Below are 27,333 nucleotides of genomic sequence, written 5' to 3' on the forward strand. Positions count from 1 at the left end.
AGATGATAAAATATTGTTAGAATATTATTTTTAATATTATTATTATTTTAAGATTTAAAAAAGTTAAATTATTTATTATATTTTACATTAAAATTTAAAAAAATTGTAATAATGAATTGAGATGAGTTTAGGATCTAGAGAACGTAAATAAAGACAGTCGCAAAGCAAGAAAAGCCCATGAAAAACCCACAACTAACACCAAAAGAGCCTTCAAAGCAAGATTCAAGTTGATTCAACGTTGCACTTCATTTCCTCCAAAAAATAAATAAATAAATAAACGCAGATATAATTACCATATGAGCTGACTCTACAATTGGGTGCCCAGTTTGGTCTATGGACAAGCCCACGATCTCATCTGAAAATTCACGTAGGAGAAAGTAATAAGTGTAATATTGTTAGAATATTATTATTTATTGTTATTATTATTTAAAAATTTTAAAATTTTAAAAAATTAAATTATTTATTATATTTTATATTAAAATTTAAAAAATTATAATAATAAATTAAAATGAATTTAGCTTACAAACGAATCCTAAAACAATTAGGCTTATTCCGCAAAATAAAAACTAGAAAAACCAAGTACCAAAAATTACGCAATTTCTCTTTCTGACAGGACACTAACTTATTTATAATTAAAAAAATAAATTTATTACACTTATATATTCAATCCAGACTGCAAATAATATTATTTAAAAAACAATAAATATTCGGATGGCGACGTTGGACGGAACATAGTTCTGGTCGTTGACTCGTTGTCCATTTCATAACACGTGCCTCAGCTTCCTTAGTCAAATATTATCAGTAGGTGAATTGCTTGCATTTTAAAATACCACATATGCTTAACTAATGGAATTGCTTATGGTGATGAGTCCCAACAAAGCTAATCATTGTTGAAGTTAACAATCTTTATTGGTGGTTCTTCCATGTCTCTCACCGTCCCTCACCATTCCAATAAAAATAAGACATTTTTTCATTTTTATATTTCTATGTATTTGTGTGCGTGTATATATATTAAGAAGTGATTGTCAAGTGTATTTTAAATGATATAAATTTTTATAATATGTCATGTGATATTAAATTATAAATTTATAAATTTATTTTTATAAAATCTATTTATAAAATGTGACCATTCTCATTTTTATATATTCTAAAATCATGAAAACATTTTAGCCAAAACAAATTCTATACTTTTATCGTAAAATATAAGACTATTTGGAGTTGCAGTAGGTGTATTAAAAAGTATTTAAATAGTTTTAAAAACTATTTAATAAAAAAGTAGATTATTTAGGTATTACATATTAAAATATTTTAATCTTAAATAAATTAAAAAGTACGCTTGAAGAAAAACATAATTTTCTCAAATGTATTTTTTCAAATAATACGGAATATAATTCAAATTAAAAAAAAAATTGTTAATGGATGAAAATATTCGTACAACTTTGATTTTTAAGGATATGGTCGTAATTTTTAAAAATTTAAATAATCGTCATTTTTGCCTCATCAAATATTTTTTAATTTGTTTATAAATAAACGTAATATGTTTAAAAGTGTTTTAAATATATAGTTGTCAAATAATAAATAAATTTTTAATAATAAAATTTATTGCTTAAATTATAAATTGTTGATCCTAAAATTATAAATTATAAATTATATTTTTTACTACAATATCAAACATGCATGTAACGTATCATGTATATTAATTTATAAATTTATTTTTATAAAATGTATTTGAAGGGCAGCACTCGTCAAATTATAAGAAAAAGTTAGCACCATAGTTCAGTGATTTCATAGTTCTTCACGCAACTATCCAAACACAACAGACTGCTCTCGACACCTAACTGAAGAGAAAAAAAGGAAGAAAGAGAGAAGAAGGAATCTCGCTTGGCAAGCGAAGTCGTTCAGTAAGCTTCACTTTAACTCTTGCAGTCTTCACAGTGCTATCTCCAAGTCTCATTCATTTCCATTCACATTCTCTCCTAAATCAAGCTCCACGAGATTCTCGATCACCTTTTGTTTTCCCCTCCTCTCACTCAATCAGAAAGCTTCACATGCTTTGTCGTTTCCTCTCTCTCTTCACGCAGTTTTCACGGAATCCTAATTCCCACGGCTTGAATCTTCGAATTTCGTTTTTCGTCTCCAACTATGGATCTTGAACTGAAAGAAGATGATTAGAGGAGTTTCTCCAAGCCCTAAACCAAGTGAAAGCAGCAGCTAAATGAAGCGAAAAGTTCCCCAGCAGAAATCTCATAATTATAAATGGAGGAGGAAGCTTTTCGCGGCGATATTGCTAGGGTTTTGTTTCGTAACTTTGATGTTGTTGATGCAGAGTCAGTACAGTCGGATCATGATGCAGATGCCGGTGCCGAAGATAGCATTCATGTTCATCGCCCGGAATCGGCTTCCGTTGGACTTGGTTTGGGATGCATTCTTTCAGGTATTGTTTAAATGGATTTCCTCTAGTCATTAGCACTAATAGTAACTGTTGTATTAGTATGATTTCCATTCTGGTTCGTGTGGCATTGGTTTACTTTTATGGTGGTCTTTTTTTATTAAACGCCGCTATAAGGCCCATAATTGTCATATACTACGACGTTTTCTTGTGGCAGTCGCCGTTGATGTTGCACGGCTGCATTTATTATTATTATTTTTTAACGGCGTAATAGGTGCGAATTTCATTGGAAATATAGCACTAGAATCGCAAGGAGAATTACTAGAGAAAAAAACAATTAAGAAGAATTCATGGCGTTTTCTTCCCCACTTTTTTTTTCATCCGTAAATAAAAACGGGTCATATACAAGAGCAACGCCTAGAAGTGATGTTCTAGTTATACAAGAAATTAATGAATGATCATGCTATTAAAATCAATTACAATCAACCATTAGAACAAGGTGTTCAAAAAGAAAGTTCTAAGTTCATCCAATGACCGCTCACGATCTTCAAAGTTTTGCTCGTTCCTTTCCCACCAAAGACACCACCATAGACATATCGGAACCATCTTCCAAATTGCAGCAATCTGAGAACTGCTTTGAAGATATGATTTCCACTTCGCTTCATGTGGCATTAGTTTATACAGGACCAATTTAGCTGCTACTTTATTACTTGTATGTTTTTTTTGGGTATAACCAATTATATGTTTTTTATATGAATAATTGTATAGAAGCTCGTGCGTGTAAATATGAGTTATATCTGCACGTGTATTAAAGAAGGAATTATCTTGTTGTGCAGGGAGGTGAGAACAAGTTTTCGATTTATGTTCACTCCAGGCCCGGGTTTCTGTTCAACAAGGCAACAACAAGATCTGCCTATTTTTTTAATCGTCAAGTTAATGACAGTATACAGGTGCTCATTCTTCCCATGGAATCTTAAAATAGAAACTACAAGCCGAATTTTTTTTTTCCAGAGCATTGCAAGGCCATTACTTGAATAACCTGTGTTTTGTCATGTAGTCAGCACATTAAAAGATAAATTTTTAGGGAGACAAAAGGTTTCTGCAAGAGCTCAAAGCCACAACATTTCCTTGAGGAATTCCACAAGTGTTTAAACTACTATGTCTTTCATTACTGATTGTTAAGTTAACAGCATCCACTTGTTTGTGCCCCAACTGAATGTTATTGTTTTCTTAGGCCGCTTTGACTCCAATTTTGATCGCAAGTGTAAGCACATGTGCACCCTTCTGTGCATATCATCATGTATTGGAGATGATGACTACAGTATAGGGATCTCCATATATAAAATGCACTTGTGAATGATGGCACGTTAATGTTTTATCCTGTACCCTAGGTGTGACTACACTAAATGCTTTCTGTAACTCTTTACGTTAAGTGTGGTGGCTCACTTGGCTGTTGCTGCGATGTCTATGCATTTCAAAAGATGGATTTAAGAAGTATGTTTTTGTGTGTATATGTGGAGCTGCCTACTTATCTGGTCCCAAAGATGACAGCTATACTTTCTGGTGAGGGACCTCACTAGTTTGAGTCTTGCATCTCACATGCTGTAGAGGTTAAGGTTTGAATCCATGTTTTGTGTTTGTTAGACATTGCTCAAACAAGAAGTTAAGCAAGATTAGGTGTTAAAACAATACGTTTTTATTTAATTTGGAAGAAAGTTTGCAATGGCTCATTCATATAATGATTAATTTCTTATAAAATGCACATTGCACTAAAATTACTATTGGTTATAGCATAGATTAGACGTGAATTTAAATAATATGCTTTATGCATCATCTTGGTTTGGTTCATTATGAAATTTGATCAAATATAAATCTTTAAAAAGAGAATCATCTTTCCATCTCCCACCTTCAATCTGAAATTATTGGAGAAGGAATCCCATCCTTTTCTAATAAATTTCCACAAACTAACCCTATAAGCTCCACTAGCTTCTTTAGTACACCAACCTCCCCTCAAACTTCCATATTTCACTTCTATCACATTTTTCCAAAGGGCTTTACTCTCCATTTGAAATCTCCAGAGCCATTTCTCAAGTAAAGCTCTATTATTAATGTTTGGCTTCAACTTTCTGTTTTCTCTTTCGGATTTTTCCTCTGATGTTGGTGGTGATTTGTCAATGGCTTTTGCTCCTTTCTGAAGATTAACGTATCATTGTAGCATTGGGTTATAGTTGTGGGTTGCTATAGATCGGGCGATACAATGAGTTATGTATTGACCAGAAGTTGTTTGAGTTCAGGAAGGAGAATGATAGGTGGTGGAAAATCATAGAAAGTAGTCATCGTTTTGTGAAATACATAGCTTTAGATAATGAAGCTATGGGGTGGTTGGGTTCTATGGTGAGGGAATGTGCAGTGTCTAGGGGTGTTCATGAGTTCTTGAGAACTCGTAGAAAAGGAGACTCAGTGCTGATGGTGAGAAAGGGACATAATTACAATGGAAACTTCATTTCTCTATCAGAGTTTGGTCGTGATAAGATGAGAGGGTTGATTGTTGTGCCGGAAGGGAGGAAGGGGGAGGGATGGAAATATTTTGGTGATACTTTAATGGAACTCCATGCATCCTCTATATCGGGTAAAAGAACCAGAGTATTTTCTGTTGTTCAAGCAGGTAATGGTGGTGTTGTTCCATCGTTGAAGGCAGGAGGTGGAAGAACGTACAGTGAGGTGCTGAAGGCAGTGCCTCGTGCCGTTAGTGCTGGGGTGTCAGACGCGTCTATCGCAGAGGTATTACAGAGATATGAGGAAGATGGCAGTGGGCTGGTGGGGTTGAATGAGGAAACCATTTTGAGGATGCTGGTTGGTCTAGAGGAAAAGGTGGGTGCAGTGTTAGAAGAAATCGGTTATTTGAAACGCTGCTTCAAAGGAAAGGGAGAGATGAAGTCTGAATTGGGTCGGGTAACGGGTCACAAGCATGGGCTGTATATCTCGGGTTCAGGGGGCCCAAGTTTGGGCAGGGCCGATGGTCTCAACAAGGCTTGGAGGAAGGTATCTCGGACCACCGAGATATCGGGCCAGGATCCGAAATAGGCTCCGGGGGAGCCGATACACAATGCGTCGGCGTCATCACTGGCACAGAAAAGTTCGCCAGCCACCGTCGACCTCCATGGTGTGCCGGTTGTGATGTTTCAAAGGGTGGGGTTGGAGGATGGAGAGATCGCGATTGACGTGGTTCCTCATCCGTGTGAGGTCGATTCCTCGCTGGCTCTTGAAGTGGGGTGGGGGAGTGAACAGATGGTGCCGTGTGTGGAGGTAGTAGCTCCAGTTGCTGTGCAGGTGCAGGTTGTCTCGCTTGTTTTTGGTTGTGCGAGTATGGAGGATCCGGTAGTGGTGGGGAGCTCGGAACACTCACTGTCGCTTGATGTGGGGCTAGGGAGTGTACAGATTGAGCCTTGTGTGGAGGTAGTAGATCAAGATGCTGTGCCGGTGCAGGTTGTTTCGCAAGGTTTTGGGTCTTCGAGTATGGAGGATCCGGTAGAGGCAGGGGAAGACTTTTTCTCTGGAAATGAGGGGGGTTCGGAACTGTCTTTGCTTCCAAAGGACAATGTAGGTGAGGAGGGGGCAGCTACTCCACTTTGTACTCTTCCTCCTAGTAATCATGGGAGTTGCTCGTCTAATTGGATTTTTAAGAAGGTAGAGGAGCTTCAAGATATTTTTGGGGTTTCTTTTGGAGGCTTTGAAGAGCAATTTATGGCGCTGGTTGTGGCTATTGAAGCTAGCCGTTCGAAATCCGCCACAAAACAGGATAGGGAACTCAAACGTTTAACGTGTTCCATCAATTATAACGTGAATGAAGGAAGTAGTGGAAGGGATAGAACGAAAGGGAGGGACAAGTTAAGTTTCTTATGAAGCCCAAGATTTTATCTTGGAACATACGGGGACTTAATGATAGTAATAAACGTCTTCGTATCAAAACTTTGTTGAGAATGTGGAAGGGTGATGTGGTATGCCTACAAGAAACAAAGCTGAGTTTAATAGATAGAAATATTGTGCATAGTTTATGGGGATGTTCGCACGTGGGTTGGTCTTATTTGGCATCACTGGGAGCCTCAGGTGGTGTTCTATTAATGTGGGATAAAATAGTGGTTGAGGCGATTGAGGAGTGTGTTGGCGAGTTCTCTGTTTCGACTTTATTCAAAAATGTGTGCGATGGATGGGAATGGGCTTTTGTAGGGTGTTATGGTCCAAACAGGGACTGTGATAGGCGAAGATTGTGGGAGGAATTGGCGGGTATACACTCATTATGGGATGTGCCGTGGTGTATGGGAGGTGATTTCAACATTACCCGTTTTCCTAGTGAACGTTCAGGGCATTGTCAACATTCCAGGGCCATGGAGGAATTTTCTGAGTTCATTTTTGATCTGGATCTTATGGACCTGCCCTTGGTGGGGGGGAATACACATGGTCTAACGGCTGGGCTTGGTCGAAGTTGGATAGATTCCTTGTCTCTCCGTCATGGGAAGCTCACTATCCAGAAGTAAGTCAAAAAAGATTAGCCCGAGTCAGTTCAGACCATTTTCCCATTATTCTTGATTGTGGGGGCATATATAGGGGTCGACGGTATTTCAAGTTTGAGAACATGTGGCTAACATCGAATGGGTTTGTAGACATGGTGCGTGCTTGGTGGATATCGTATCAGTTTAGTGGCACGCCAAGTTTCATTTTAGCAGCCAAGCTTAAGGCTCTAAAACAAGATCTGAAAAAATGGAATTTGGAAGTTTTTGGGCACACAGACAATCAGAAGTCTTCTTTGTTGGAGGAATTGCAGGAGTTAGAGGGTAGAGAATTATCGGGAGATGCATCGGAGGAGGTATTAGTGAGGAAGGGCATGGTGGTGGCAGAGTTGGAGAGGGTTTTATTGTCAGAAGAGATATCATGGAGTCAAAAATCTAGGGCTCTTTGGTTGAAAGAAGGTGATAGGTGTACAAAGTTCTTTCACAAAGTGGCTAATTCACATCGCCAAAACAATAACATTGAGGCGCTTACTTCTGGTACTCAGGTGTTATCATCTTCCTCAGAATTAGAAAATCATATTGTACAGTATTATGAGAATTTACTTACCGAAACGGCAAATTGGAGGCCGAAGCTCGATGCTTTGCATTTTGAGACTTTTGATCCGCAATATGTGAGTGTTATGGAGAGACCGTTTGATGATGAAGAGATCTTCAAAGTCATCACTGGTATGGCTAAGGATAAAGCACCAGAACCGGATGGTTTCTCAATGGGTTTCTTCCAAACTTGTTGGGATGTTGTGAAAGGGGATGTTATGCAGGTATTCAGTGAATTCCATACTTATCAGAAGTTTGAAAAATCTCTTAATGCGACCTTTATTGCCCTCATTCCTAAGAAACACGGGGCTTCTCTCATTGAGGACTTTCGTCCAATAAGTTTGGTTAGTAGTGTTTACAAGATTATTTCAAAGGTGCTTGCTAATCGGCTTAGTCCAGTGCTGGAAAATATTATATCCAAGCCACAGAATGCTTTTATTCGTGGTAGACATATTCTTGATTCGGTGCTCATAGCAAATGAGAGCCTAGATGCTAGATTGCAAGAGGGAAGTTCAGGTATTCTATGCAAGCTGGATATGGAGAAGGCTTATGATCATGTGAATTGAGATTTTCTCTTATACCTGCTTGAGAGGTGTGGATTTGGAAATAGGTGGATTTCATGGATGAGGTACTGTATTTCAACTGCCCGATTCTCAGTTTTAGTTAATGGCGCTGATGCTGGTTTTTTTGATAGCTCGAGGGGTTTGAGACAGGGAGATCCGTTATCCCCTCTATTATTTGTCATCGTTATGGAGGCGTTGAGTAGGATGGTACAGGCGACTGTTGATGGGGGATTTTTATCTGGTTTTAAGGTGGGAAATGGCTTCGGTGGCCCTTTTATTATCTCACATCTTCTTTTTGCAGATGACACTCTAGTATTTTGTGAAGCGGAAAGAAGTCAAGTTCAAACTCTAAGAGCATTGCTACTTTGCTTCGAAGCAGTGTCAGGGCTTAAGGTGAACCTTAGCAAATCTGAGATGGTACCGGTGGGGGAGGTTCATAATATAAGTAGTCTTGCCAGTCTTTTGGATTGCAAGGTGTCCTCTTTTCCTATGAAATATTTGGGCCTTCCGCTAGGAGCATCGTTTAAGAATAGAGCTATTTGGGATGGGGTGGTGGAAAAGATAGAAAAAAGGCTGGCGGGTTGGAAAATGGTGTATTTATCAAAAGGAGGGCGTCTTACTCTTATTAAGAGCACACTTTCTAACATACCTACATATTTTTTATCTCTTTTTCCTATGCCTGCAGGGGTGGCAAATAAGATTGAGAAAATCTTTAGGGCATTCTTATGGGGAGGATTAGGGGAGGAGAAGAAATTCCACCTAGTTAGTTGGAAGACGGTTTGTGCCCCAATTGTGCATGGTGGTTTGGGTGTTTGCAACTTGCGAACCTTTAATAAAGCACTATTAGGGAAATGGCTTTGGAGATATCATAGGGAGGGGGGAGCATTGTGGAAGGAAACTGTAGACGCAAGATATGGTGTTGCATGGGGTGGGTGGATTTCAAACGAAGTGAGGGGGGGTATGGAAGTATATAAGGAAGGGGTGGAAATGTTTTTAAACAACATATTCGCTTTGAAGTCGGTGAGGGTAACCGAATCCGTTTTTGGCAGGATGTGTGGTGTGGAGATCAGACTTTGGAAATGGTTTTTCCGGCTTTATATCGTATTGCAGCTAATAGGGAGGTTGCAGTGGCTGATGTGCAGTTATTTTCTCATGGTTCACATCAGTGGAACATTATATTTTATAGGGATTTTCATGATTGGGAATTAGACATGGTTACTGAAATTTTCAGCTTATTACATTCCTCGGGAACTTCTAGGGTTCAACATGATAGTATGAAGTGGAGGCCTAAGGATCATAAGTTATGTACTGTTAAGGCGTATTACAACCTTTTGATCACGTATGACCTTACTCCATTCCCTTGGAAGAACATCTGGAGATCTCGTGTGCCTTCCAAAGTTGCTTTCTTTGTTTAGAACGCCGCATTAGGGAAGATCTTGACTATCGACAACTTGAGGAAAAGAGGATGTGTGGTGATGGATTGGTGTTACATGTGCAAAAAGAATGGAGAATCGGTTGATCATCTCTTACTACATTGTGAGGTAACAAGGGTGTTGTGGGATGAGATCTTTCGGAGGGTTGATGTCGCTTGGGTAATGCCTTCGAGGGTGGTTGAATTGATGGGCTGTTGGAGGAATTTGCAGGGTTGTCGTCAAGTGGCAGCAGTATGGAAGATGATTCCGCTGTGTATCATGTGGTGCACTTGGATGGAAAGGAATGCGCGATGTTTTGAAGACAAGGAATGTACAGTGGTGGAGCTGAAGAATTTCTTTTTTAATACTTTATTGCTTTGGTTTTCTGCTATTGTTTTAGTTGGGGACAACATTCATGACTTCTTGTCTTTAGTTCATCGCTCTTAGAATGTATTTTTTAGGAGTTCTGTGGTATACTACCTGTGTACATGGCTTTGGCCTTTTTCATTAATAAAATTTATCTCTTACATATCAAAAAAAAAAAAAAAAATCTTTTTTAAGTGTGATACTATTCAGTCATGTTGTTATTCACCAGGTAGATTGGGGTGAGTCCAGCATGATTGTGGCAGAGCGTATATTACTTAAGCATGCACTTGAGGATCCTTTCAATGATCGCTTTCTGTTTCTCTCAGACAGGTGATGATTGATCACAATATTGGTTTGTAGTATTTACTATTTACTGTGCATATTTTCATATTTGAGTTGCATCGAACAGATTATTAAGATTTTTCATTATGTTTGCATGTTTAATTGGTTAATAGATGTTGGTTCAGTTAATGGACCAAAATCTTTTGTTAGTTATTTTAAAGTAGTAGATGGCTATGGTTGTGCTTTTTCCATCTAACAGCAGCTCAGTTGATCTCATCTCAGCTGCATACCTCTATACAACTTCAGCTACACATATGACTATATCATGTCCACACCAAGTAGTTTTGTAGACAGGTGAGCGGTCTAGTCCTTTAAACAGATATATCTATCTCTATGTTTATCCACATGCATACAGATAATGAATTCCATCTCCTCTTATATTTTGGGTTTGGGCGTGTCATTCGCCAAAGCTTCTATGAAGGGTGATCCAAGCTTCTTACAAATTATGCTTAAATTCATTCTCAAATCTTTGAAAATTCTGCATTGACCATAGTTGCTAATATATTTCTGACAATTAAATGCTGGAAGCAGTTTTGCTGATACAAAAGAGGGCCGCTATAATCCAAAAATGGATCCCGTTATTCCAGTTCTTAACTGGAGGAAAGGATCTCAGGTAAGATCAGTTTATGGAATATTGCTTCTTGAAATTCAATAAAAAGCTAGAAACAGAATCAAATATATTGCTTGAAATTTTCAAGGAGATAAGCTGTCTTGTCTCACTTCTGTCTTTGCTTTGTCCTCTTGCAGTGGGTTGTTCTGACTAGAAAGCATGCAGAGGTTGTTGTGGAGGACAATACTGTGTTTCCCATGTTTCAACAGCATTGCAAGGCAAGTTATCTTCTTACTATCATTTGTAACTACGTAAATGTGAGGAGAGTTGCCTTATAAGCTTAATAAATTGGAGCTTGTGTAAGCTTACACAACTTCATGACTTTATCATAAACTGTCATCTTACTATTGGTATTGTCAAAAGATGGTGACTCTTTATAATCTGAAAAAATGGCATAATGTACATATTTCCTTTTTTAAAATGAGGTTATGTTAAATCAACTACATTGGTATTTGGACATGCTGTTTACTGGGAAGACCTGCCCTCAATGAAAACTATGTGGCTATTGATTTAGTTTCCCTTAGTGTACGAGGTATATGGCTGTGTACTCTTTTTAGCTTTTACTGTTTGAGACACAAAAATATGAAGTTTTTTCCACTATGTTATGAAGTTCTATATTTTTAAGCTTTCCTTTGTCCATCATATTACCAGCCAGATCTGGACAAAGGAAAACTTCAGTATTTCTAGGTATGGATGGCAGGCAGATCTATGTTGTTCATATTATGCAAGTAAACTGAAACTGTTTGAGGGAGAGGGGCGCTATTATGTGGCTCTTCCAGTTCCTTTCCTAGATAGCTTTGGATATTATAAATTTAAAATTTTTATTTATTTTTTTGGTCAGTAAATTTAAACCTTAAAAAAGATTTTTCCTTTATCAACGTTTTGTAGTTTTACATGTTCCTTTTTATTTTTTTTTATCAATAATGCAGAGAAGGTCACTACCTGAGTTTTGGCGGGATCGGCCTCTTGTAAGTTATTTTTATTTTAGCAGTTATCTTTTCCAACATCATTTGGTGATTGACTCATTTTTCCAAGACTGTATAATGGACTTTGCCTGCTTTCCAAAAGAAGCAATTTGGTACCTAAATATTACAATGTATAAAATCTATATATTTTTTTTATAAGTAAGAGATAAACTTTATTGATATGAATGAATAGGCATGTACCAAGTACACAGGAAGTATACAAAAGAACACCTAAATACATTCTAAGAGCGATGAACTAAGGACAAGAAATCATGAATGTCATCCCCGTTTAATACAATAGTGGAAAACCAAAGCAATAAAGTATGTAGAAAAAATTGTTTAAAAAATTATACATTTATACAATGTATAAAATCTATATGCCAGCATGCTGACCAAAAAATTATTTTCAAAATTGATATTGAGGTCAAATATATTTTATCAGTAACTTCTATTAATTGTTTGCAATAGATGAATTTTAGTAGTTCTTTCCATGTGCAGCCTGCTGATGCATCCAAGGAGCATAATTGTATACCAGATGAACATTATGTTCAGACATTACTGGCTGTAAGATAAATTCTGAGCCTAACCTATCTTGATTGCTTTAGACTCATTTAAATTAAGAGGGCTAATGAACTTTCAGATTATAAAATATGACGTTGGCAACCACTTTGGACATATATTTGCTCTCTGTTTCTCTGTTACGTAGACGCAGAAATATGTTCTCGATAAAACTAAAACAGGGAATCAAATGCTGAGCTGATACTTTGTTTCATAAATATTTTTTTTATATGTAACTTTGTTTCATAAATATTTATGTCATGATGATTGGATGTGCAAGTATTTTCAATTGATCAAAATTAAATGTGGCATTTAAAATCAGATAAGACGCTGAAATAGAACCAGTGGTAGTAGGCCCACTTTGTGTCTTATAATGTGGTTCTTATTGTCCGTTTCTTCTGCTGCAATCACTAAAGGTTTTATGAAATATTTTCTGGTTCTTAAACCATCTATCTGCACTCCATTTCTATCAGTGCACGGGAATTCGATTTAAAGAAAATGGAGTATGGAGTTTGGGGGGCTAAAAAGGGATTGTCAACATGATAACACATCTTACAGTTCCTTTATCTATTGAATTTCAGCAAGAAGGCCTTGAAGGAGAAGTCACACGAAGATCACTGACATACAGTTCATGGGATCTCTCATCCTCCAAAGACCATGAACGTCGTGGATGGCATCCAGTGACTTACAAGTTTTCAGATGCTACTCCCATGCTTATCCAATCTATAAAGGTATTCCCTGGCTTTGCAAGCCATCCTTTAATAAGTCTCATATTCTAGTAGATTTCATTCCTTGTACCTATCTCAAGGCTGTGTTTTGTATTAGATAAGCACAGCTTAGGGAAAATCTTAGTCGTTGTGAAAACTTACTTTACCAAGGGCTTTGTGGTCCAATATTAAACTTAATTGATTGAAAATACCATGGTTCTCCAAGATTGAGAAAAATAAGTAAATTCTCTTCAGATGTTTTTTTCACCTTATAGAATGCAAGTATAATTTTTATGTAAATCATCATGTGTCTATACTTCATACTTCTGTGCTAGGGGGACAAGAAAAAGACTGGCCTGTTTACTGTTTTCATCAATGAGAAATTAAGTTTATGTGGAACATTAGATCTCATTATATCTGCTATATTCCCTGTACGAGTCAAATTCAATATTACCTTGAGAGACTATTAAAAAAAACATATAGAAGGGGCATAGTAACAAAGTTGATGACTTATACAGGACACAGATAATATCTATTATGAGACTGAATACCGAAGAGAGTGGTGCAGTAGCAAGGGGAAACCATCCCCATGCTTTCTTTTTGCGAGAAAATTCACTCGGCCTGCTGCACTCCGGCTTCTTAATATGGTAGGTTTCATATCTTCATATGCACTATTAAGATGAATTGTTGGCAAATAAATCAGATTCAGTTGCCTTGATAGTTTTTAACTTCCATTCTTTTTCTTGCAAACGTGGTTGACGTTTTCCCATGAACAGTCTCTGCTGGGAGCTTTCAATGAAGCAACAAGGAAATCTAATCTATGGTGAAGTAGATATCCGTTGTAAGTTTTAATGTAGCTAAAATCAGTAGTCTTAACCCATAATGAATAGAGTTATGTAATCTGCATCGAAAAATAGAGGGATTTGTAAATTGTAGAGGCAAATGATAAATAAAATAAATAAATAAAGGAAAAAAGAAGAGCAAAACCATTTAAATGTGGCGTGTGTAATATGTTTTTAGCTATATAAATCAAACGAAAAGGGAAAGACCATTGTACTTTCTAGTTCAAATCTCTCAACAGCTTCATCAGACAGTCGGATAGGAAAGATCTTGCACAATAACGACCTTATCCCGATCTCTTAGGTGCATCATTTCCTTGCCCAAAGTAAGAAGGCTAAGCGCATGGCTAAACATAGGGATTGCATTTTGAGTTGCGGGGGAGGTCGAAACTGGCAATGGGTTTTGTCGTTGATATGCATTGGGTCAAACCGAAAGTTGTATGAACATTAATATGGGTTTTTTGGCGAACTTTATTCAAATGCTAAAGTTGGGCTATGTCAATCTTGTGAAACCTGTATCACTGCGCCCACCCGAATACGATAATATAAGGATTGGAAATGCTGCGTTTGGGGTGTTGAAATGATTTTAAATGATTTGAATTGATAGGTAAATAGTAGTGTTTTGTAGAACTTATTGAAATGTATTTGAATGTATAAAATAAGTTAAAATATGTGTTTAAATGTATGGAGGAGCACTCTCAATGTATTCTTTATCTTATTCTTTAAAATACATACCAAAACTCATTTTTTCTATTTTATATAATGACTTTTATAATATGTCATATATCAGCTTATCTATTTTTTCTTTATATCATTTAAATATTTTTTTTATTTTTTTTAATATTTCATTTCTGCCAATAAATTTACAATATTCATATATTTTTTTATATTTGCAATTTGTTTTTATATGCAATGTAAAATAATTCAGTCCTATATACTTAAAACAAAAATATATAAGTCAAATAAAATAAATAAAATAAAAATATGAGAAAATTGGCTTAAAAATATTTCTAATATATTTTTTAGAAGAAAATGAAATATATGTGTTTTAAATGATGAACAATAAAAAGAATTTACTTACATGATAAAAATCAAAGTAAAAGAAAATGAGGGAGTAAATGAAATATCAATAATAATAAAAAAAATTTACAAGATGAACAATACTTGTTACATGTAACGAGTTATTAAAGCTAATTATATTTTACAATTCCTTTTACATAATCGAATATAACTCTTTTTTAGAACAATTTTTCAAATAATTTACATTTTTTTATATAATACTAAAGTCATTGAGAGTGCTCTATTGAGATATGTTTAATTTTTTATGAAAAGTTGAAAAACTAAGAGAGTGACTGAGTTTATCACTTATTAATTTGAAATAAATTGAGAAAGGGTTTGACACAACATACTAAAACAAAAAAATGGAAACGAATTCTGCCTGGATTTGATTGTCGTGGTGCTTCTTACTCTGAAAACAAAATAAATTCATTGTTCTTTACTTAAGCTTTATATCTGGTTTTACTATTGAGAATATTTCAAATATTTTCAGAATAATTTACTATTATTTATTATTTTTTTATTTTTTTATTTTTTTTTTACTATTATTCAATTTTTTTTATTACTATTCATAGAGTACATAAAAATACCTTACTACCCAAACGGTCGACCAGCTATTTTAACTTATAAAAAATCTACTCAACCTCCTACTATTCATACAATTTCCACACTCCACATTATTTTTAATTTTTATTATTTTTTTCTTTTATTAAATATTTATTATATAAATAATGAATAAAAAATTTAAAATAATTTAAAAAGAATAAACTCAAAAAAAAATTTAAAAAAAATATTAAAAATTTAAAAAATTTAAAAATGTGTGGAGTGTGGAGTGTGATGGAGGTTGTGTAGCAAATCTCACTTACTTATCTATGGAATGCATGCATCTATTGTAACAACCTGGACCGGGCACGTCCTAACTCCATTACATTTCTGCATAATTTTTTATTATTTAATCTTCTAGCTCCTATTATAAATCGGGAGAGAATCTAACTCGAAAAATTCTATTATTAAGTCTCATATATCACACATCATCATTTTTATAATTTTTTAAAATTTTTTTTATCAAATGTATGTTATATAGATGATGAGTAAAAGAATTCAATTATTTTAAAAAGAATAAAATTATAAAAAAATTATAAAAATAAAAAAATTATAATATATAATATTAAACTTATGAATAGCAATACTCAACTCCTACGTATGATCCAGACTCCAAAGAAAATTAGACATGCCTAACACGACAGCATTACAGGTACGGTACCCGCACAATCGTATTCCAATTTCCTCCTACCTTAAAGTTGGGTTATAATTAATTGAGTGGTGTTACTATGTGGTTCCACTCCTTTTGCTGGATGTGCTATTTAATAATTTTTTAATATATTTAAATATTTTTAAAAAATAAAAAAATATTAACATACTTAAAATCACTTTCTTAATTATTAAATAAAAAAAAAAATTTTGACCAGCGATTGGAGCGGTCAAAAGTGGAGGGCAGAGTAGCTTTATTCTAATTAAAATACTACTTTGGACGCTCTACAACCACAAGCGCGCGTCATTCAACAATCTAGCAATCACACGTCGATTTTTCCCCACACGTGTGGTCGCTTCGTGAACCCCACCTTAAATTACCATCATGTACTAGTTGAGCAAACAAACGGTTGTTTCCTTACACTTTCCATTTTTTCGGTACAACGCCGAGTCTCCACGTGGCAATACTGTACTCACCCACGTACCACCTAATCTTTTTTTAGTGGTGAACACTATGAGGCGATGGATGATGGTCTCATTTGCTTGCAAGGGCGATGGTCGGCACGCCACCGCACAGAGTGGACGAATTCTTTATACAACTTCGGCACAGTGAACCCGACTTGGCGCTGCGTTAGTGGCTGGAGTTGAACTAGAAAGCCCACAACCATATGGCCCATATGAGCCTAAAGAAAAAGGCCCACACACTTTTGAATAAGAACATTGTCCCTATATAAAATAAAAAAAATAAAAAACAAACAAACAAAGCTCCAAATTGCTTTGACATCGGAAACTATTATAGGAAGAATTAGTCTACATACAATTCTTAAATAGAGATTATTTATATAAATTTATACAGTTATATTTTAAAAAAATTTAAAATTATAATAATATTTTTTTAAAAATTATGTTTTTCTATTCATTAATGAAACAGCAAATAGAATTTCCGTTATATGTATTGTGTCAAACTCTTGTTAAACAACGTAGACAGCTCTTCTGGAGTTAAACAATGTAGACAGCTCTTCTAAGCCATTGTGGGTGAACGACACGTGTCAACTTTCGGGTCTTTCTTTCTCAAGAAATTTAGACGTGTCAAATGATCAACTTTTGCTAAAAATAAGTACTATACCAACTGCAACTTCTTTGGACTTGCACCTTTCTTGGGTGTTTTTCTTCCTTGCTCCATCGGGCTACGTGTTCAGTTGGATCAGGCATAATGACTAGCCAATTGATAAATTCGAATCGCATATATTCAAAATTGGATACCTTCTCTTTAGATTTAGATTTGAAAGTAACCTCAATTCATTCTATCTTATTATTATAATTCACTATAAAAAAAAAAATTTATGATCAATTTATTACGACTAAAAGACTTTTTACAACCAATTTTAATTGTAAATAATCATTTCGTTAGAATTAATTGATCGCAAATAAACAATTTTTTATAGTAATATTTTATCAAATTTTCATACAAAATATAATAAACAATTCATCTTTTTAAAATCTCAAAATAATATTAATATTAAAAATAATATTCTAATAATATTTTATTCAACTCATATTTGAATCTAAACGGGACCTAAGTCTTCTTGCAAGCGAGTTCACGTACCAAACAGCGTATCGATGCTAACATGTAAGGCATCCGTTTAATAAAACGGTATGAATTGAGACGAAAGTAATTTTCGTGAGACAGAGAATTACCTTCTTCTTCTCTCAAAATTTTTCTTTTTTTATTTTTCTCTTAACTAAAAAAAATCATGTCAGCGTCGGTATGTAATTTTGATGTACCAAACCGCTTATAGCTAGTAAGACTCAACAAAGTATAAGTTATTCTTTAAGATTCCACTGTAAAACTGTCCCAAGTCGAAAGAGGCAAAAAGAAAACTGAAAAGATATAAGATGATTAATCACTTCCCCCAAACGATTTCATTTTGATTGGTGCGGCCAGGCAAAGTTAGGGAGAAAATTAATCATGGGATTCCATATATATCAACCGAAATGGCATGTGTGTCAAAATAAAAATAAAAATAAAAATCACAACTAGACCAATACTTGTCGTTTTTGCATAATTTTGACAAAATTACAAGCTAAGTTTTAAATTAAGAAGTACTAGGGTCATGTATAAGTTTGAAATGATAGACAAATTAAACATATATATATATAGGCATAACAATATATATTATTCATATATATATGAAGATTCATGGTTTATATCCATGCAATATATAAATATATATATATATATATATATATTTATGAGCATAATACTTTTAAACTCAGTTTCACCATCCAATTCGACACGATTTCCGTTACTGACCCAAAAAACTCTCACAGTACAATATTGTACGTTCAATTAGCTAGTTAGTTGAAAACTTGAAACTGGTTGGTGTCAGGCAATGAATAATGAATTACAAGTTTTAGAACAGAACACAACTTGGCTTATCACTGACCTTCCTCCAGGTAAAGAAGTTGTTGCTTGTAAATATGTGTACAAAATCAAATATAATTATGATGGCACAATTGAGAGGTTAAAAGCCAGGGTTGTAGCAAAGGATTTTACACAGCAGAAAGGGATTGACTACATAGAGACATTTTCTCCAGTTGCAAAGTTTGTAACAGTTTGGGTTTTACTCTCCCTGGCAGCAGTACATGGCTGGCTTCTTCACCAATTTGACGTCAACAACGCTTTCCTACATGGGGATTTATCTGAAGAAATTTACATGCACAAACCACCTGGTTATACAAAAGGAGGTCCTCACCAAGTTTGCAAACTACTCAAGAGTATCTATGGCCTTAAGCAGGCCTCTAGACAATGGTACTCTAAATTCTCTACATCTCTCATTGAATTTGGTTTTGAACAATCAAAAGCCGACTACAGTCTTTTCACCAAACTTGATGGAGATTTTGTTCTTGCTTTACTAGTCTATGTAGATGATATCATCGTAGCTAATAACTCTTAAATTTCCATTGATTCTTTTAAATCTTTTCTGAACCACAAGTTCAAGATTAAAGATCTTGGTTTTTTACGCTACTTTCTTGGCTTGAAAGTTGCTAGATCTTCCCAATGTATTCATTTATGCCAACGAAAGTATGCTTTGGACATTTTAGCTGATTCGGGTACCCTTGGCAGCATGCCTATTAAATTGCCTTTAGAGCAGAATTTCAAAATCAGCAAGGATTTTGGTGCACTTCTTTCAGATCCTAGTATTTATAGTCGACTCATTGGTCGTTTGTTATACCTTACTCTCATAAGACCTGACATTTGCTATGTTGACCAACTTTTAAGCCAATTTATGGATTGACCGACTGACACACACTTAGCCACTGCCCATAAAGTTCTCAGGTATATCAAATATGCCCCTGTACAAGGTCTCCTCCTTTCCTCCATATCACAATTGCAGCTAAAGGTTTATTGTGATTCTGATTGGGCATCTTGTCCCGATACCCGTCGATCTGTTATTGGCTACTGTATTTTCCTTGGCCACTCACTTGTCTCTTGCAAATCTAAGAAACAATCCGTGGTATCTTGTTCCTCAGTTGAAGCTGAGTATCGATCAATGGCAGCCACCTGTTTAGAGCTCACATGGCTGCGATATCTCCTTAATGATCTACAAATCTCACACCCTCAAGCTGCCTTTCTCTATTGTGACAATCAAGCAACCATCTACATCGCTGCTAATCATGTTTTCCATGAGCGCACCAAACATATTGAACTTGATTGTCACTTGATCCGAGACAAAATCCAAGATGGCAGCATTACCACAGCCCATGTTGCCTCTCAGTCACAACTAGCCGACATATTTACAAAAGCTTTGCCCTCTTACCTCCTCTAGTCTCATTTATCCAAGATGTGAATAGTTAACCTCTATTCTCCATCTTGCGGAAGGCTATTACAAAATAAAGATGCAGCCAATTTACAAACTACAAGTCGTATACCACCTGCTGCAACTACAAGTCGCACAACACCACTTCCACATGCAACACGGCATGATGAAAAAGGATGATTTCTTTATTTTGTCTTTATCTGCATTACTCATTATTTTATTCTTTTTGTATTGTTCAATTTATTATCTGGCAGCTATATTTAGTAAGAGAAATCTGTTAGTTTGTTAGAGATGACAGTTTGTTTATAGCAGGGCGCCCTTCCCACTACATTGTACCCACGTCTTCTTAATAAATCTGAGTGTGAAATATTCATCTTCCCCATGCATTGTACTCATTGATTCTCTAGTTATTCTTCCCAGTTTTTATCTTCACTTACAGTCGTACGCACGCATGCGTGTGTTTTTCTCTACTCAGTGGTGTAATTTTTGCTTAGTTGCTGGAGATGGTGTGCGAGAATTACGGTGGAAGAGTGGAGCTAGCAAAAGCATATTACACGGCATTGACGGCTTCGGTGAGGAAGCACTTCAACGGAAATGGTGTACTCGCTAGCATGGAGCACTGCAACGATTTCATGTTCCTCGGAATCGAGGCCATCTCTCTCGGCCGTGTTGGTATGTCACTGCTGCACTAATATTGTTTTTCATTTTTTTTAATAATTTTCTCTTGGAAATTAATTAATTTAGCCTTTTTATTTCATTATTTAACCTTAGTAATTTTCAAAAATGTTCTCGAATAATGTTAATTAACGTGTTACATTTGCTATACAGGGGACGATTTCTGGTGCACTGATCCATCTGGTGATCCAAATGGCACATTTTGGCTGCAGGGGTGTCACATGGTGCACTGTGCCTACAATAGCTTATGGATGGGCAACTTCATCCACCCAGATTGGGATATGTTCCAATGAATCCAATCTACTCAACCCATGTGCTGCTTTCCATGCTGCAGCGCGGGCTATTTCTGGAGGTCCTATTTATATAAGCGACACTGTTGGAAAGCACAACTTTGAGCTGCTCAAGACCCTTGTTCTGCCTGATGGCTCCATTTTGCGCTGCGAACACTATGCACTTCCAAGCCGAGACTGCCTCTTCGAGGACCCTCTGCATGATGGAAAGACCATGCTCAAAATCTGGAACTTGAACAAGGTGGCCGGACATCGAGACGTTGAATATATATATATATATATGCATGTGTTTTGTTTCGTTCCAGGTTGATATCTCCATATTCTTACTCTCTTTGTTTTACTTTTTTTTTTCCCTACAGTACACTGGAGTTCTTGGGGCATTCAACTGCCAAGGAGGTGGATGGTGTCGTGAAACCAGGCGCAACCAATGTGCTTCCCAATATTCCCATGTTGTCACCTCTCTAGCTAACCCAAAAGATATTGAGTGGAAGAGTGGAAAGAAACCAATTTCCATTGAAGGGGTACAAGTTTTTGCCCTGTATTATCACCAGGCCAAGAAGCTAGTCCTCTCCAAGCCATCGGAGAACGTGGAGATATCGTTGGAACCATTCAATTTCGAGCTCATTACTGTTTCTCCAGTGACCTTTTTGGCTGGAACATCTGTTCAATTTGCTCCAATTGGCTTGGTGAACATGCTGAATACTGGTGGAGCCATTCAATCGTTAGCCTTCAATGATCATATTGAGGCTAGCAACTCAGTTCAAATTGGCGTGAAGGGCACGGGAGAAATGAGGGTTTTCTCATCAGAGAATCCAATAGCTTGCAAGATTGATGACAAGGTTGTACCATTTGAGTACAAGGAGTTCATGGTTGTTATTCAAGTACCATGGCCTAGTTCTTCTAACTCATCAATGGTTGAGTACATCTTCTGAACTTAGGGGACCGATTATTGTTACGTTCCCTTGGGATTTCGATGATTCCAAGGCCTTTTTTCTTTTTTTTCTTTTTTTCAAATTTAGAAGTACGATGACTTATTTTTTTCCCCTAAGATGGGGAAAGTAACCAAGTGAATTAAGCAATACGAAAGTTATGTATTATTACAGTTCGTTTTCCAGCAGTGACTATTTTTTAATTTTCTGTGCAAAAGTATTTTGAATTTTGGCAAGTAGGCATCCTATGCATCAGTCAATATTCACTTTCACACTTCATATTTATAATTTTTTCATAGGTGTGAGAGTATTTTTTATAAATTATATAAATATTTTTCATAAAGTGTAGGGTGTGAGTGACAAATAATAATTGATGAGAATAATTTATCCTAACAAAATAATTTTTCTCTTGTGTACGAATCAAACCAAGCCCCACTCCAATATTCAATACAATTAGTACAAGTGTAATGTTGTTGGTTATTTGTGAAAAAATAACTCCTATGAAAAAACGTAACTATTTTTACAATAGTTTTGCACGAATGCCACGAAATATATATATTTAAAATCCGTATAAATAATTTCCTTTTTATCAAATATTTTCAGCCATGATTGAGATGCTTCTTACCTTGATAAGGACTATAAGATTGCGTTTGGGCAGTAATATTTTAAAATATTTTGTAAATAATATTAAAAAAATAATAATAGAATATTAAATAATAGTTAATAATAATAAATAATAATGATATATTTTCAGAATATTTGAAAATTGAAAAGAACTTCAACCCAAAAAATAACGTAGAGTCGAACAAAGGCCCAGCAAAAAAGAAGAAAGGCCCAGCACCAGTAGAAGACTGCGAAGAAAATACATTACTTGGAGAAGAACCTAAACATTTTTGAACCGCTGGATATGATTTGTGTTACACACGCTCGTTTTCTTTCTCCGTCTTGTTTTTCTCGTTAACGCTCGCGACTTCCATATATAAATATAGCACAGAGAGTTCCCGATATCTTTAGGTGGTGAGGTACCGATGAATACGACGCCGTTCATGGACAAGCAGATAATGGATCTGTCGCAGGGATCGGCGGCGACGCATGGCAAAGACTTCATCGACCTAATGAATCATCCGGAAGAGGAGAAAGAAGGGGCTGATCCTCACACCCACCACACACACCAAATCGGCGGAGCTCCTAGTAATGGTATTGATCAGAAGGAGGAGATCTTGCCCAGCTACGATTTCCATCCCATTCGCCCTCTCGGAGCTGCTACATCTCCGTCACCCAATTTCGATGCCACCCCCATTCTCTCCGTTCGGGCATGGAGCTCCGATTCCGATTCCAAGCTCAACACAACCACATCCGCTGACACTCCTAATCCTATTAGAGTAATTCTCTCTCTCTCTCTCTCTCTCTCTCGTGGCTGACTTGGTAATTTAGGTTTTCTATGTGTTTTTTTGGTAGGCTCTAATGCTCCAATGGTGATCGTAGTGTGTATTTGATTGATTGATCTGTTTACTTAGTTAACGTGACTATTCATCGTGGCGTAGGGATAATGATTTGTCTAAGAAAGGTGTTGCGCTGGTGATCATGGGTCAGGCATTGGTTGACGTCGGACTCAATTGGAATGTTGATTTACTATGATTTTCGATTGATATATTGGTCGTGGATGCACTATTTTTTTAAGCCAAATGATTTTGCTGTTGATGGATTATTGTGGATTGATGTGTCGGGAAGAACTAGTCGCTTTTGTAAATTTGGGCACCGGTGAATATTATTCGAATGCATTGGTTCAAGTGAAAAACAAATATACAAGCAAACCTTAAATTTTTTTCCTGTGTCTAATAGTGCAGTTTAACAAATATGCTCATGGAGAAAAGTTCCCCCTGACCACCGTACCTAGATTTGAGGACTTATGATTTATGGAATACAGATTTTGATAAGGCTAACGATGGTAAAGAATCTGAACGGTTGACCCTGAGCACAATTGACATATGTGAGGATTTTCTCGGGGTTTTAATCAGGAAAGGCTAGTTTGAAAAAGAAAATAAAAATTTAGGGCAATCATATTTGTTCTTACCGCTTTGAACATCTTCCTACCACCCAATCCTCACATACTAAGAAGAAAAAAAATATATTGATTGGTGCTCATTAGTACGTCTAGAGTCCAGCATTTTTATTCAATATATATAAAAAAAACTACTAATTGGGCCCTAGCCCTTGTTCTGAGGATTAAGTTGCTGGCACTAGAAGTTTTTTTAGTTTTCTGGTTCATCTTTTACTTGTTTACTCTGACTAGGCTAAAAAATTAGGTCGTGAGACAATTCAAATGGATTTTGTTGTTATTTTTCTTTTTCCCCTCTCCTTTTTCATTTTGACTTATTCGTTTGTATGTATGTTGTTTTATCATTTCCTTTGGATTAACAATATTAGCGGCCTTTGTTGGAATACTCCTTCTTTCTTGTGTTTGAAACTTGAAGTGAGTGCTAATGTGCTGTTGCGCTATTGATGATAGACTGTCTTATCTATTTCTAAGTATTCCCTTCGTGTACATTTAATTGGTGTCCCTATGTTTATACAGAATTACGGTTCTTTGGACTCCATTGAACCTGCAAAAGTCGTTATAGAGAAGGATCAAAGTGTCTTTGATTCTGCAGTTGTGTCTGAGATTGATCGAACAATGAAGAAACATGCAGATAATTTGCTACATGTTTTGGAAGGTGTTAGTGCACGATTAACGCAGCTGGAAAGCAGAACCCGTAACCTTGAGAATTCTGTAGATGATTTGAAGGTGTCTGTTGGAAACAATCATGGAAGCACCGATGGAAGAATGAGGCAGCTGGAGAATATTCTTAGAGAGGTATCCCTTCATTATTGACATATCCTTTATTGCAACAGAAACTCTGAAGTGCATCTGGTATTTGGGTGAAATTTCATTGAATTTGGTGGATGTGGTGAACTCATGTGCTCACAGCTTAAGTTGATTGCCTATAATTTATCATTATTGAAAGCATTTTTTGATGTGGTGAGTGGATGGAAAGCCATCTAGTTAGGTGGATTTTTTGTGAAAAAAAGATGAATAGTTTGCTCATCACACTCTACAAGGTAACAAATAAGTGAATTGAACTTGATATTTGTTAAAATTTGGAAATCTGCTAATAAGCATGTGCCACCAAGAAGTGGCATAGTCCATGCAGGATGTATATATCCATGTTTGCTGCATAAGTATTTACATGCATGCATATTCATGTTGATTCATTCCTGTTCAGTGTAATGCGGCCACCCATTCCTTCCAAATGTTGGTGATCTTTAAGAATATTTATGAAGTGCTAGAATTTTCCTTCAGATACCATTGATCTTCATAATAATTTAGTTAGGGTTTGAAACTACTTGCTCATTTTTTCGGGAAGCCAAAACTTACTGCAGGAATTGGGAAAAGAAAACTTTTGAAAGCAAAGTTGGGCTTCCCACTGATATATATGCAATCAATTTTATTAGAGTGTTCACTTACTTGTTTGCTTTGGGGCTAGCAAAAGCCCAGATATATGTCCCAAACCAAGAGTCAGGGGCAGCAGTGATCTCTAAATCAATTGGATCTGAAATTATGGTATATTATGCATTCTAGCTATGTTTGCACTGGTTTATTTATCATTACATTCTTCCCACTCGATATTTGTTCATTGACATGCAGGTGCAATCAGGGGTACAGGTATTGAAGGATAAGCAATTAATACTTGATGCTCAGCTTGAGCATGCAAAGCTAAAAGTGTCCAAGGTAGACCAACAACCAGAAACCCAGAATACTGTGCAAGTGGATTCTTTGCAGCAGGCTGCATCTGCTCCTCAGCAGTCCCACCAGTATCTTTCGCCTGTTAATAACCCACAAGCACTCCCTGCACTTCCTCCCCCTAATGCTCCACCTCAACCTTCTCCACATCCGAATCTTTCACCACCAGTTCAACTCCCTCCCCAGTTGCTTCAGAACCAGATCCCTTCTATTCCTCAGCGTGACCCTTACTTCCAACCAACTGGACAAACTCCAGAAGCCCCAAATCAGCAATATCAATCACCTCTAAGTCAGCAGTCTCATCCTCCTCCTGTAGCACCACCACATCAACAGTTTCAACCGGCCACTCAACAACAGTTCTCCCAGCCACCACCCCAAATGCCTCAGCAGCATCCATCTCTTGTACCCGCTAATCCCACGCAACTTCAACCTGCATTAAGCCACCATGCTGAAGAGTTACCTTATGCTCCACAGAACTACCCACCAAGCCTTCGTCAGCCATCATCTCAGACACCCAGTGGACCCCCTCCCCCACAACAGTTTTATGGGGCACCCTCTCACATGTATGAGCCACCATCAAGCAGATCCAGTTCAGGTTTTTCTTCCGGATATGGTCCACCATCTGGGCCTACCGAACCGTACCATTATGGTGTATCTCCTCAATATGTTAGTACTCCTGCGGTGAAACCAACACTCACTTCTCCTTCTGTAATTCAGAGTGGTGGAAGTGGCTACCCACAGCTCCCGACTGCTCGAGTACTACCGCAAGCCTTGCCCACCGCATCTGGGGTTAGTAGTGGTTCAGGTTCTACGGGAACAGGGAACAGGGTTCCCATTGATGATGTGATCGACAAAGTGACAACTATGGGATTTCCAAGAGACCATGTGAGGGCAACAGTTCAAAAGCTAACAGAAAATGGCCAGTCGGTGGACCTGAATATAGTGCTGGATAAGCTGATGAATGAAGGGGACGTACAGCCCCCAAGAGGTTGGTTTGGTCGATAGTATAGGTGCTTTGCTTTCTTCCCCCAAAATTATCTTGTTTGCGCTGGAGTGTGTGAGGAGCTCGTCTTGAATTTTATTTGTGTATACAGACGATAAACGGAAGTGGATTGACTGAGTTTTTAAAATTTCTAGTCCCTTGCAATCTATATTTATCAAATTAATGTCTCATAAACTCTATTTCGTTGGTGTAATGTATCGTGAATATTACGGTGAAAATGATGAAAAATAATCATATTCGTTGGTGTAAATTCAAACACACAACAATTGTCTTTCTTCTTCTCACAATAAACATGAGGATGACAGTGTCATTTTATTCCAGTGTTTAATATCTCTCTGGATCTTGTGTTTTAATATTTGGTCGGCCATCCCAATGGTTCGTATGATGTAACTTAGGATACACAATTTGTTAATTACTCTTAACCAATGGTCTTCGTGGTGGATAGATCTCGAAAGAGAGCCACCAATATGCATTGGTGGGAAGTTGGCATACATGAATGGTCATGAGACTAGAGAAAAAATGGTAATAAAGAAGAGAAGAAGAGAGGTTGACGAGCTTTTACTCTGAAGTGGGGTTGTGTTTAGGCCTGCACATTGGCCCGCCCAAGAACCATTTTGGCCCGACCCGACTTTGGCCCGCAACCATGGTCAGTGAAATATATATATTTATATATA

At 36.5% G+C, this 27,333-nt stretch overlaps 3 protein-coding genes across 4 annotated transcripts; all 3 read left to right on the forward strand.

Moving 5' to 3' along the window:
- Positions 1-1,784: 1,784 nt before the first annotated feature.
- Positions 1,785-14,436, forward strand: LOC109021653 (glycosyltransferase BC10). 2 transcript variants are annotated; one of them, XM_019004337.2, is made up of 12 exons: positions 1,785-2,434; positions 3,226-3,339; positions 10,062-10,162; positions 10,397-10,468; positions 10,706-10,787; positions 10,922-11,002; positions 11,714-11,752; positions 12,248-12,313; positions 12,889-13,038; positions 13,533-13,661; positions 13,791-13,855; positions 14,158-14,436. In XM_019004337.2, exons 1-11 carry the CDS (start codon positions 2,216-2,218, stop codon positions 13,839-13,841), a joined length of 1,104 nt encoding a protein of 367 aa, XP_018859882.1. In that variant the 5' UTR covers positions 1,785-2,215; the 3' UTR covers positions 13,842-13,855; positions 14,158-14,436. The 2 variants fall into 2 exon arrangements, with proteins under 2 accessions (XP_018859882.1, XP_018859881.1); XM_019004336.2 differs by lacking the exon at positions 14,158-14,436 and having other exon boundaries at positions 1,785-1,901; positions 2,082-2,434; positions 13,791-14,138.
- A 4,117-nt stretch (positions 14,437-18,553) lies between these two features.
- Positions 18,554-21,878, forward strand: LOC109021654 (probable galactinol--sucrose galactosyltransferase 5). The gene is given in 5 exon segments (XM_019004338.2): positions 18,554-19,099; positions 20,476-20,653; positions 20,810-20,961; positions 20,963-21,187; positions 21,306-21,878. Coding segments are annotated over 5 exon segments (1,674 nt in total).
- An 879-nt stretch (positions 21,879-22,757) lies between these two features.
- Positions 22,758-26,807, forward strand: LOC109021651 (transcriptional regulator DEF1-like). The gene is made up of 3 exons (XM_019004333.2): positions 22,758-23,257; positions 24,451-24,729; positions 25,561-26,807. The coding sequence occupies exons 1-3, from the start codon at positions 22,904-22,906 to the stop codon at positions 26,659-26,661; spliced, it is 1,734 nt and encodes a 577-aa protein (XP_018859878.1). The 5' UTR covers positions 22,758-22,903; the 3' UTR covers positions 26,662-26,807.
- The last annotated feature ends 526 nt before the right edge of the window (positions 26,808-27,333 follow it).

The sequence above is a fragment of the Juglans regia genome, chromosome 10, assembly GCF_001411555.2.
Source record: "Juglans regia cultivar Chandler chromosome 10, Walnut 2.0, whole genome shotgun sequence".
Lineage (NCBI taxonomy): Eukaryota > Viridiplantae > Streptophyta > Magnoliopsida > Fagales > Juglandaceae > Juglans > Juglans regia.